Genomic DNA, 13175 nt, shown 5'->3' with positions numbered 1-13175 from the left:
GTGCAAGTGGAAATCAACCTTAAGCGGCACGGTAGCACAGTGGTTAGCACTGCTGCTTCACAGCTCCAGGGACCTGGGTTCGATTCCCGGCTCGGGTCACTGTCTGTGTGGAGTTTGCACATTCTCCTCGTGTCTGCGTGGGTTTTCTCCGGGTGCTCTGGTTTCCTCCCACAGTCCAAAGATGTGCGGGTTAGGTTGATTGGCTATGCTAAAATTGCCCTTAGTTTCCTGAGATGCGTAGGTTAGAGGGATTAGTGGATGGGTATGGGGGTAGGGCCTGGGTGGGATTGTGGTCGGTGCAGACTCAATGGGCCGAATGGCCTCTTTCTGTACTGTAGGGTTTCTATGATTCTATGATTCTAAGTAAAGTAACAGAGTATTTGGTTTATGCATTGCAAATATTTACTGTTTATATAGCTACAAAATAAAGGAAATTGGGTTCAAAGTCAACTTTGTATCTTTATTCGCTAGTAGAGATTAAAAACACACACAAGTTTGTACAACACTACCAAAGTACATAACTTCACATTTTGCTGCATTATATTCCATCTGCCAAGTTTTTGCCCACTCACTTAACCTGTCTATATCCCTCTGTCATCCTCGCCGCCTTCCCACCTATTTTTGAGTCAACCACAAAAGTGGCAATAGTACATTCACTTTCCTCATCCATGTTATTACTGTATATTGTAAATAATTGTGGTCCCAGCACTGATCCCTGTGGCATTTCACTAGTTACAGGTTGCCATCCTGAAAATGCCCCTCTTGTACATTTAATCATTTTGTAAAAATAAAACTGATTTCAATCAAATTAGTACCTAGCTTTTGCTGGGTCTTGTAGCTTTAAAAGCTAGGTGAATGGCATAGTGGTCAATAAACTCGTGTCTCACTGTGGGGGTTACAGGTGGAGTCTCTGCATCAGCAAAGTGTTCTTGCAGCTTCAGACCACTAAAGCAAATATTACACACAGCCAGAGCACTCACATGGGAAGGGAAAACGCAGTTAAAAATGTACCCGCCTCTGAACAAAACAACATGAACAACCGCAGTTTGCGATCCTGTCTGCCCGCCCCTCCCAGCAGAATCAGGATGCAACATAATCAGCTATTGTAAACAGTCAGAACTAATACATTTTAACATATTAATACTCTATACACCGATATTCTCTATTTCCCAAAAAGGTAGGGGAGTCTAAAACTAGAGGGCAGAGGTTGGAGATGAGGGGAGATACACAAAAAGGTACAGAGGGACAATTTTTTCACAGAGGGTGGTGAGTGTCTGGACCAAGCTGCCAGAGGTAGTAGTAGAAGCAGGTACAATTTTGTCTTTTAAAAAGCATTTAGACAGTTACATGGGTAAGATGGGTATAGAGGAATATGGGCCAAATGCGGGCAATTGGGGCTGGCTTAGTGGTAAAAAAACAAGGGCACCATTGATAAGTTGGGCCAAGGGCCTGTTTCCATGCTGTAAACCTCCATGATTCTAACATGACTTTACGACTCTATTGCTGGAAAACAGGATTGGCACAACTTTAGTGGTAGTTATTGTCGGTGCAGACTCAAAGGGCCTTTACTGCGCTGTATGACTCGAGTCTAATACTTACATTTATTAGGATCGTGAGATAGTGCTAATACTGAGATAGTACAAGAAATTTTCAGTTACCAATTTGGCAAGTTACAAAAAGCCAAACGACACTGACCTTGGTAAAAAAATAACTGTAAGAAGTCTCACAACACCTGGGTAAAGTCCAACAGGTTTATTTGGTATCACAAGCTTTCGGAGCACTGCTCCTTCATCAGGTGAGTGAATATAACTGAACTGAGGGTAATGTTCAACCTCCTGCCTCAAAACACACTGTAGGTTTCCAGCAGGTACACTGTCAAAAGGGACTAAAGTTAAAATCCATTAGTTATTTAGTTTCTTTCAATTTGGTATTTTTATGAAACTACATTTTCCCACAGCTGATGAGGTAAGCGTGCTAGTCATGAGGGGAAGTTGCATATTTTTAGTCTAAGTTGATTTATTAGTGTCACAAGTAGACTTACATTCACACCGCAACGAAGTAACTGCGAAAATCCCCTAGTCACCACACTCCGACACCTGTTCAGGTACACGGAGGGAGAATTTAGCATGGCCAATGCATCTAGCCAGCACGTCTTTCAGACTGTGGGAGGAAACTGGAGCACCCAGAGGAAATCCACACAGACACGGGGAGAACGTGCAAACTCCACACAGACAGTGGCCCAAGCCAGGAATCAAACCCAGGTCCCTGGCGTTGTGAGGCAGCAGTGCTAACCACTGTGCTGCCCATAGTCTATGTGTTTTAACAGCAGAACAAACTACTCTGATCCGAGTTGGCGGAACAGAAGAGCTTTCAGCTGTTTGGAGGAGGTCACAGAGACATTCAAACAGAGATAAGAACTTAAAAACTATGAGACAATGTAAATCAGCAAGCACACTGATGAGTGAACAGGACTCAGTACGAGCTAGGATACAGGCAGCAGAATTTTCATTTAGCGCAAGTTTATGGAGGGTGCAAAGCACTGAAATAATCAAATTTGGATGGAATGAAGGCAAGGATGAGGGTTTTACAGTTTTGCCCATTCACTTAATCTATCAATACGCTACAAAGGAGAGTGGATATGGCGTTGAAAACCTAGCTCCAGCTCAAACAGGACTCCCAAGATTGTGAACAGTTTAAAATCTTAACCCTATCAATTCAAAATTAACAAACCAACCTGAGGTTAACGCTTCTCCCAGTGAACCATCTTCAGCAGGCTGGCGAATGTTCCAAGATGTTAATGGGAGGCGGTGGATTTCTTCAGCTGAGCTGAGTTTCAGCATGTCCATGTGGTTGCTTCGGGATTTGTATCGGGGAATGAAGCACTCTTTTCCACACTGGAACACATCTTTTATGATGTCTTCTGTCTGAATTTCATCAGTCATGCTCAAAAAGACAGCAATTCTTTGGCAATTCTGGTATTTGGGGTGAGCTACAAGCTGAAAGAGAATTACAGATGGAGTCAGTAGCAAAGTTTATTTATTAGTCACAAGTAGGCTTACATTCACACTGCAATGAAGTTACTGTGAAAATCCCCTAGTCGCCACACTCTGGTGCCTGTACGGGTACACGGAGGGAGAATTTAGCATGGCCAACTCCCGAACCTGCACATTTTCAGACTGTAGGAGGAAACCGGAGCACCCGGAGGAAACCCACGCAAACAGACGGAGAACGTGCAAACTCCACACAGACAGTGGCCGAAGCCGGGAATCAAACCCAGGTCCCTGGAGCCGAGAGGCAGCAGTACTAACCACTGAACCACCGTACCACCCCTATCATACGAACATATGAAGAGGAGGCTATTTAGACCTGAAGTAGGCCATTTTCCAAAGCCATATTTTTATTATCTCATCAATATTCACCTCATTAAACATATTCATTTATTGGACTGATTGGCACCATTCATAACGTGCCCACAATGCAGAGGGGAACACCCGAATGGACATTCGTTTAAATCCCCCTCTGCACAGCTGAGAGACCTTTAATTCAAATTTGACAGAAGATCCTTATTCTGCCCGGCAACAGCACGAAGCTGCATTTTAAAACGGCCCTTGGCCAGAAGATCGTGATATCTGCGAGTCAAGACCTGGCAGTGGGATATATGGCACAACTGTACTGTAAATAAAATATTATGGGAATAAAATGGCCAAGGCAGGCAAAGAAACTTAATAAACCAGGATAAAAAGAATAAAAGATTAGATTAAATCCCCCTACACACAGCAGGACAAAATGACATTAACACCTAATCTCGCAAGCATAGAATACAGACACAAACATTGGAGGTCGATTTAGATAAGGGGACACATCGAGAGGATAATGGGAAACACATTAAAACACCGGGGCAAGAAAAGACAGTCCCATTAACACAGACACACACCATACAGATGCAAATTGACAAAGTCTACCAGGGAACTTCCTGACCGGATAGGATACATATTCTTAGTGTTAATCTGTTCGAATCGAAATCTTCAGGGCAGCAATTAAAGAATCCCGCCACTTTTTAAGTATTGTAAAAATGTATGAGCAAATGTTCCCGCTCGAATTTGGATTCCTATTAATATCCAGGGCGAATGTGTAACTGTTGAGATCATCGTGGCCAAGCCACTGTTTCTGAGCTGGCTACGCGGGTCTCCCTGGGATCCCAGTAATTGTACAATAAAGAAAAACACTTTGAACCTTGCCTTGAGACTCGACCTCTTGAATGCACTGGTACAAGGGATTTTTCCCTACAACAGACCCAAGCCTGTTCTGCCACTTAATGAGACCATAGCTGGCCTGCGACCTAACTCCATGTACCCACCATTTCTCCACACCCTGTAATAGCTTGGATTAATAAAAATCTATCAATCTCAGAATTAAAAAACAATTGACCTATAAGCAGTCACAGTTTAAGAAAGGGAATTGCAAAATTTGACCCCCCTGTATATAGAAGTTTCCTAAGTTTGCTCCAGACAGGTCTGGCTCTAATGTTTGGACGATATCCCCAACACCAGACTCCATGTCACGCAGAAATTGCTTCTCTCTCCCAGCCCTATCTGTTCCCTTTATATCTTTAAAACATCAATGAAATCACCTCTCAACCTTCTAAGTTCCAGGGAATAAAACCCAGGTTTTCCCATTCTCTCCTCATAACTTAACACTCAAAATCCAGGTAAATCCACGCTGTACATCCTCCAAGGTCAATATATGCTTCCTTAGAGGTGGCGTCTAGAACTATTCACAATGCTACAGGTGTGGTCTAACCGGGGCTTTGTATAGCTGTAGGATGACTTCTACACCTCTGATATACTAATCTTTTGGGTATAAAGCCCAGAATTCCAATTGCCCTTTTTGATTATTTTCGCTACCTGTTCATGACATTGTAAATATCTACGGACCTGAACGTCCAGACCTCTATCATCTCTGGCTTTTCACCATTTAGAAAGTATTATTTTCCATCATTTTTGATTCCAGAGTGGATGACATCACATTTTTCTACATTTTGTCACAGTTTTGCCCATTCACTTAATCTATCAATATCTTTTTGTAATCCTCCATCTGCCTGCAATGTCCCTTATCGTTGTCAAATCTGCAAATTTGGATAATGTGGATTTCTATTCCATCATCCATGTTGTTAATAAATACAGTGAATAATTGATGTTCAAGACAAATCCTTGAAGGCCCCTGTTCATACTTAGTCACCTCTCCAAAAATGCAATCACTTAACAAATCCATACTGGCTCGCAATGATCAGCTCGAAATGTTCCAGATGTTTAGTTACCCTAGCCTTAACTACAGACTCTGTTAATCTCCTGAAACAGATGTCAGACTAACTGGTTGATAATTCCTCACTCACCTTTCTTAAACAGCAGAGGGCTGTGCATAATTTTTGAAATCAAAAAGAACCCTCCTGAAATGAGAGAACTTGGAAGAGTAGCATTCAGGCAATCTAAAATACCCTCACCTACTTCCTTTAAAAGCCTAGGATTGAAACTATCTGATCCTGAGGATTTAGAGCCAATATTTTCTTCATTCTTGTTGTTTTGCTTACATTAGTTTTAAAAAACATAAGAACATAAGAACTAGGAGCAGGAGTAGGTCACCTGGCCCCTCGAGCCTACTCTGCCATTCAATAAGATCATGGCTGATCTTTTTGTGGACTCAGCTCCACTTACCCACCCGCTCACCATAACCCTTAATTCCTTTACTGTTCAAAAGATTATCTATCCTTGCCTTAAAAGATTCAATGAGGTAGGCCAACTGCTTCACTGGGCAGGGAATTCCACAGATTCACAACCCTTTGGGTGAAGAAGTTCCTCCTCAATTCAGTCCTAAATCTTCTCCCCCTTATTTTGAAGCCATGCCCCCTAGTCCTAGTTCACCCACCAGTGGAAACAACTTCCCTGCTTCTATCTTATATGTTTCTATAAGATCTCCCCTCATTCTTCTGAATTCCAATGAGTATAGCCCTAATCTACTCAGTCTCTCTCCTCATAAGCCAACCTCTCAACTCCGGAATCAATCTAGTGAATCTCCTCTGCAACCCTCCAGTGCCAATGTATCCTTTCTCAAGGCCTATAGTTACCCATCTTTTCTCTACCTCCTTTTTTAAACAGTGGCATCACATTTGCTGTTTTCCAATCCACCCCAGAGTCTAGCGAATTTTGGCAAATTACCACTCGTGCATTTGCTATTTCCCCCGCCATCTCTTTTAGCACCCTGGGACATATTCCATCAGGGCCAGGAGACTTGTCTACCTTTAGCCACATTTGCTTGCCCAACACTACCTCTTTCATGATGATGATAGTTTTTAGGTCCTCACCTGCCATAGCCTTCCTGTCATCAATTTTTGGCATGTTATTTGTGTCTTCCACTGTGAAGACCGACACAAAATACCTGTTCAATGCTTCAGCCATTTTCTCATTTCCAGTTATTACACCCCCCTTCTCATCCTCTAAAGGACCAATGTTTACTTTAGCCGTAACACCGTGCACCTTTTGGTGAGTTTGTGTGTCTGATTCAGTATTTGTTTCCTTGGGATGTCCAGTACACTAACTTCTCCAATAATTCTTGAGGTGTTCAAGATTATGAGGGGCATGAACAGGGTGGATAGGGAGCAGCTGTTCCCCTTAGTTGAAGGGTCAGTTACGAGGGGACACAAGTTAAAAGTGAGGGGTGGGAGGTTTAGGGGGGATTTGAGGAAGAACTTTTTTTACCCAGAGGGTGGTGACGGTCTGGAATGCACTGCCTGGGAGGGTGGTGGAGACGGGATGCCTCACATCCTTTAAAAAGTACCTGGATGAGTACTTGGCACATCATAACATTCAAGGCTATGGGCCAAGTGCTGGCAAGTGGGATTAGGTGGGCAGGTCAGGGCATTTCATGCATCGGTGCATACTCGATGGGCCGAAGGGCCTCTTCTGCACTGTAGTAATCTGTGAATAACAGTAAATGCGGACTAATTAATTATTCAATATCTCTACCACTTCCTTATTTTCATGAACAACATCACCATTATTAGCGGGCAAAATGTTAAACTAAGGCCCTATCTACACCGTCAGGAAGACATACAAGATCACATGGCACTATTCTGAAGTACTACAGGAATCTCCCTGGCATTTATCTATCCTTAACCAACATCACTAAAATAGATCATCTGATCATTTAACACAATACTGTTTGTGGGAGCTTGCTTTTTCCAAATTGACTGCTACATTTCCAAGCTAACAACACTGACTTCAAAGCTATAACATTGGTCATTAAACAATTTGAGATGTCCTGAGTTATTAAGAGACAGGGTTTCATGGCATGGGTTACATTTAAGTAAACTGGGCATGCTCAGAGGTGGGAAAATGCTCATCAACTTAGGACAGCACAGTGGTTAGCACTGCTACCTCACAGCGCCAGGCACCCAGGTTCGATTGCCGGCTTGGATCACTGAGTGGAGTTTGCATGTTTTCCCCATGTCTGTGTGGGTTTCCTCCGGGTGCTTTGGTGGCCTCCCACAGTCCAAAAAATGTGCGGGTTAGGTTGATTGACCATGCAAAATTGCTTATCAGGGGGATTAACCAGGTAAATATATGGGTTTAGGGGGATAGGGCCTGGCTGGGATTGTTGCCAGTGTAGACTCGATGGGCTGAATGGCCTCTTGCACTGTAGGGATTCTGTGATGGGGAAGAAAGCTAAAACTCCATTGGTGGGAAGCTGCATGGTGCTCCTTGGAAGCAGACATTGCTGGGGGAAGAGGGTGAGGGGGGCGTGGGAGCCGGGTGGAGGGGCAGGCATGGTCTGGGGGGCCGGGTCAGGGGGCCGCGTCCGGGGGTCCGAGTCCAGGGACCTGTGGGCCGGGTCAGGGGGCCGAGCCGAGGGGGGCGAGCCCGGGGCCTGGGGGGTAGGGGGCTAGCCAAGTGCTTGGGGGGGGAAGCCCGGGGTGGGGGGGGTCGAGCTCGGAGAGGGGCAAGACCAGGGCCGGGGGGAGGACGCCGGGCCAGGGGGGAGCCAGGGGCCGGGGGGGTTGGTTGTGCCATCCCGGGGCCGAGGGGGGGGGGGGGGGGGGCAAACCCGGGGGACGAGCCCAGGCTCGGTGGCCCCCCTTCACTCACAATCCCCCCCCCCTCTCTCTCTCACCCCCCCCTCTCACTCTCACCCCCCCTCTCTCACCCCCCCCTCTCTCACCTCACCCCCCCCCTCTCTCACTCCACCCCCCCCTCTCTCACTCCCCCCCCTCTCTCACTCTCACCCCCCCCCTCTCTCACTCTCACCCCCCCCCCTCACCCCCCCCTCTCTCACCTCACCCCCCCCCTCTCCTCACACCCCCCCCCCTCACTCTCACCCCCCCCTCCCCTCACCCCCCCCCCCCACCCCCCCTCTCTCACTCTCCCACCACCCCTCACCCCCCCCCTCTCTCCTCACCACCCCCCCCTCTCCTCACCCCCCCCCCCTCTCACCACCCCCCCCTCTCTCTCTCACCACCCCCCCCCTCCTCTCACCACCCCCCCCCTCACTCTCACCACCCCCCCCCCTCATCTCACCACCCCCCCCTCTCCTCTCACCACCCCCCACTCCATCACACCACTCTCACTCCACCCCCCCCCCCTCTCACTCTCACCAACCCCCCCCCCTCTCACTCTCACCACCCCCCCCCTCTCACTCTCACCACCCCCCCCCTCTCACTCTCACCACCCCCCCCCTCTCACTCTCACCACCCCCCCCCTCCACTCTCACCACCACCCCCCCCTCTCACTCTCACCACCACCCCCTCTCACTCTCACCACCACCCCCCCTCTCACTCTCACCACCCCCCCCCCTCTCACTCTCACCACCCCCCCCCCCTCTCTCACCACCCCCCCTCTCTCACTCTCACCACCCCCCCCTCTCTCACTCTCACCACCCCCCCCTCTCTCACTCTCACCACCCCCCCCCTCTCTCACTCTCACCACCCCCCCCCTCTCTCACTCTCACCACCCCCCCCCTCTCTCACTCTCACCACCCCCCCTCTCTCACTCTCACCACCCCCCCCTCTCTCACTCTCACCACCCCCCCTCTCTCACTCTCACCACCCCCCCCTCTCTCACTCTCACCACCCCCCCCTCTCTCACTCTCACCACCCCCCCCTCTCTCACTCTCACCACCCCCCCTCTCTCACTCTCACCACCCCCCCCCCGCTCTCTCACCACCCGCCCCTCTCTCACTCTCACCACCCCCCCCCCTCTCACCACCCCCCCCCTCTCACTCTCACCACCCCCCCTTCTCTCTCTCACCACCCCCCCCTCTCTCACCACCACCCCCCCCCTCTCTCACCACCACCCCCCCCCTCTCTCACCACCACCCCCCCCCTCTCACCACCACCCCCCCCCTCTCTCACCACCACCCCCACCTCTCTCACCACCACCACCCCCCCCTCTCTCTCACCACCACCCCCCCCCCGCTCTCTCTCACCACCCCCCCCCCCGCTCTCTCTCACCACCCCCCCCCCCGCTCTCTCTCACCACCCCCCCCCCCGCTCTCTCTCACCACCACCCCCCCCCCCCCGCTCTCTCTCACCACCACCCCCCCCCCCGCTCTCTCTCACCACCACCCCCCCCCCCGCTCTCTCTCACCACCACCCCCCCTCTCTCTCTCTCACCCTCCGGCTCACAGCCGCGCTCTGTCTCAGTTTCTCGGCCTCACTCAGGGCCGCGAGCCTCCGCTTCATTTCCAGCCGCAGCGCCTTCTTGGCGGCCTGCAGCGCGGCCATGTTCCCCGGACCGGGACCGAGCAGCGCGGCCCCGCTCTCCATCAGCACTGAGAACGCGCAGAATGTCCCGAGTGCACCTTAAACCCGGAACCCCGCCCCCTTAAACCTGGCTACGCCCCTTCCCTTAACCCCGCCCCTTTCCTGAACCCTGCCCCCTTGGTCTGGCCCCACCCCTTGTGCCACTGGGACCCCCAGCACCCTAAGCCTCACTGTGCGCCTCACCCTGACCCTCTCCTTGACCCTCACTGCACTTCTCACCCTGACCCTCACTGTGCTCCTCACCCTGACCATCACTGTGCTCCTCACCCTGACCCTCACTGTGCTCCTCACCCTGACCCTCACTGCGCTCCTCACCCTGACCCTCACTGTGCTCCTCACCCTGACCCTCACCCTGACCTTCACTGTGCTCCTCACCTTGACCCTCACTGTGCCCCTCACCCTGACCCTCACCGTGCTCCTCACCTTGACCCTCACTGTGCTGCTCACCCTGACCCTCACTGTGCCTCTTTTTCCCCGTGTCTGTGTTGGCTTCCTCCGGTTGCTCCAGTTTCCTCCCACAGTCCAAAGATCTTCAGATTAGCCATGGTAAATTGCCCCTTGGTGAACAAATACGTGTAGGTTAGATGGATTGGCCATGGGAAATGTGGCGGGGATGGAGAAGGGCCTCTAACATACTCTGTCAGAGAGTTGATGCAGACTCAGTAGGCCGAATGGCCTCTTGGTCACTGTAGGGATTCTATGATTCACGCAGCATCAGACATACCTGAAAGTGAGGTGTCAACCTGGTGAATCTACAACACAGGATCACTTTAATGCCAAACAGCATAAAGAACAAGTAATGGATAGAGTTAAGTAATTCCACAAGCAATGGATCAGATCTAAGCTCTGCACTCCTGCCACATCCTGTTTTGATGGCGATGGACAATTAACTCACTGGAGGAGGAGCTTCCACAAATATCCCCATCCTCAATGATGGAAGATCCCAGCACAGTGCTGGGATGGCCAATGGTGACAACAACAACTAGAATAGTAAGAGCTATAATCAACCATGCTGGGAATTTTGAGTTAAATGCTGATATAGGTCAGAGAAGGCTGAAGCAAGTCATGACCTATCCTGTGAAATGTGACCTGACACTTCCTGTGTTGGATGGGTGCCAGAGCGACTAGAGTCATTGATTATTGCCTTATTGTATATATGATGAGGACAAGTGACTTACATGCAATTTAGTATAAACATTTGGGAATTGTTTACGAATAACTCCATTGGCTGTAATCGAACGTTGTGATCAGTTTCTGATGGTATCAGTGCCAGAGAACTTTCTGGAATGATGTGCAAAGTTTAAGATAAAAAGAGGAACTTTCAGTCTTTTCCTTAGCGGAAACTTGAGAATCACATTTGTGACGTATGCCCTGAAGATCAGCTTCAGAGAAGAATAAAGAAGACCAGAAAAACAAAGAACTACCGTCCAGCCAATCGTGCCTCTCCCAGACAATATTTTGCAATGGCTGATTACTATATTGAAATCGCAACTTCAATATGATTAGCAAGGCCGGGATCATAGTCTCCAGACTCGCTAGTGTCTCTCCCCCTTCCCCCCCCCCCCCCCCAACGTGCGGGAGAAGTTCTCACCAGCGGGGATTAAAGCTGGTCCCCATCAATGGCGCTGTCCGCCTGGTACCCTGGCACTGCCCGGAATGGGGTGGGGCCTATTGGTGGTGGTTGGGGGGAAGAGAGAGAGAAGGGGCAATCAGGGCTGTACATGAGGGTGGGGTGGGGTGGGGGTCCGCGCTGGCGATTAGGGCTGGCCTGGGGCTGGTGGGGTCTGGGAGGCCAGCAAATCTGGAGGGCGGTGGGCGGAGTCAAGGAGGCCAGCAATAGGAGTTGGGGGGGTTTGGAAAGCCGGCAATCGTGAGAAGGAAGCCTGGAAAGAAAGCAGAAGGGCGGCAATCTGGAGGTTGGCGATGGTGGGGGGGGCAGTGCGTATGCACCAATCTCCCCACTGACAGATTGACGCATGTGCAGTGGCCCGCTCAGCGTGCTGATGCCGGCATCTCCAGCGGGATGAGGCCTGGCCCCCACTTATCAATGTGAATCCTCCTGAGGCAATCTGTGGAGCACAGAGTGCCGGAGATTCGTTAAACTAAACACACCCAAAAAAACAGGCGGGAAAATCTCTCATTTTCCCACCTGTTGGGCACTTATTTTCTTTCTCGGAGAATTGCCCCCTTTGTCATTTGCTGGGTCAGAAAATATCTGGGGGAAAAGGTTTAAGTATTCTAGTCAGATAACAATGCAAAGGACAAGGCTGAAGTATTTGCAACCATATTTAGCCACTGAGTGGATGATCCATCTCAGCCTCTTCCAGAGGTTCCCAGCATCACTGATGTCAGTTTTCAGCAATTTTGATTCACTCCACGTCATATCAAGAAACAGCTGAAAATGGACCCTGACAACATTCCAGCAATAATGCTGAAGACTTGTGCTCTGGAACTTGCCGCACCCCTGACCAAGCTGTTTAGTACAACTACAACACTGGCATCTATCCAGCAAAGTGGACAATTTCCAAGCTATATTTTGTCCACAAAAGGCAGGACAAATTCAACTTAGCCAATTACCAGCCCACCAGTCTATTCTTGATTATCCAAAAAGTGATGGGAGGGGTCACCAACAACACTATCGAACAGCGCTTACTCAGCAATAACCTGCTGACCGACACTCAGCTTGGGTTCCGCCAGGGTCACTCAGTCCTTCACTACAACATTAGTTCAAGCAAAAGACGAAAGAGCTGAACTCCAGAGGTAAGGTGAGATTGACTGCCCTTGATATCAAGGCAGTATTTGACCAAATGTAGCATCAAGAAGCCTGACGTAACTGCTCGTTGGAGTCATACCTGGCACAAAGGTTGTGGCTGTTGGAATCCAATCATTTCAGGTCCTCACTGCAGGAGTTCCTCAGGGTAGTGTCCTAAGCCCAACCATCTTCAGCTGCTCAACAATAACCTTCCCTCCATCATAAGGTCAGAAGTAGGAATGCCCACTGATGATTGCACAATATTCAGCATCATTTGCGACTTCTCAGATACTGAAACAGCCTGTGTGCATATACAGAAAGATCTGGACAATATTAAGCCTTGGCCTGATAAGAGCAAGTCACATTCACACCACATAATTACCAGGCAATGACCATCTCCAACAAAAGAGAATCTAACCATCTTTCCTTGACATTCAGTGATATTACCATTGCTGAATTCCCCTCACTATCAAATTTTGGGAGTTACCATTAACCAGAAATGGAACTGGAATAGTGAATGAAAAGTGAATACATATTAACAGTACAGCATTCGCTGTAGTGTTTTGAGACATCCTAAAATTGTGAAAATCTTTTGTATAAATTCAGATCTGT

General features: G+C 49.1%; 1 protein-coding gene across 1 annotated transcript in view; it reads right to left on the bottom strand.

Moving 5' to 3' along the window:
* mthfs (5,10-methenyltetrahydrofolate synthetase (5-formyltetrahydrofolate cyclo-ligase)) overlaps positions 1-9858 on the bottom strand; it is a 132731-nt gene extending 122873 nt beyond the window's left edge. Inside the window, exons 1-2 of the mRNA XM_078241572.1 lie at positions 9662-9858; positions 2735-2996 (exon numbers count right to left, since the gene is read on the bottom strand). Of these exons, the coding sequence (XP_078097698.1) occupies positions 2735-2996; positions 9662-9814 (415 nt within the window). The 5' untranslated portion in view covers positions 9815-9858. The remainder of the gene's footprint in view (positions 1-2734; positions 2997-9661) is intronic.
* Between the last annotated feature and the right edge of the window lie 3317 nt (positions 9859-13175).

The sequence above is a fragment of the Mustelus asterias genome, chromosome 24 (assembly GCF_964213995.1).
Source record: "Mustelus asterias chromosome 24, sMusAst1.hap1.1, whole genome shotgun sequence".
NCBI classification, from domain to species: Eukaryota; Metazoa; Chordata; class Chondrichthyes; order Carcharhiniformes; family Triakidae; genus Mustelus; species Mustelus asterias.
This window is presented reverse-complemented; position numbering and strand designations above follow the sequence as displayed.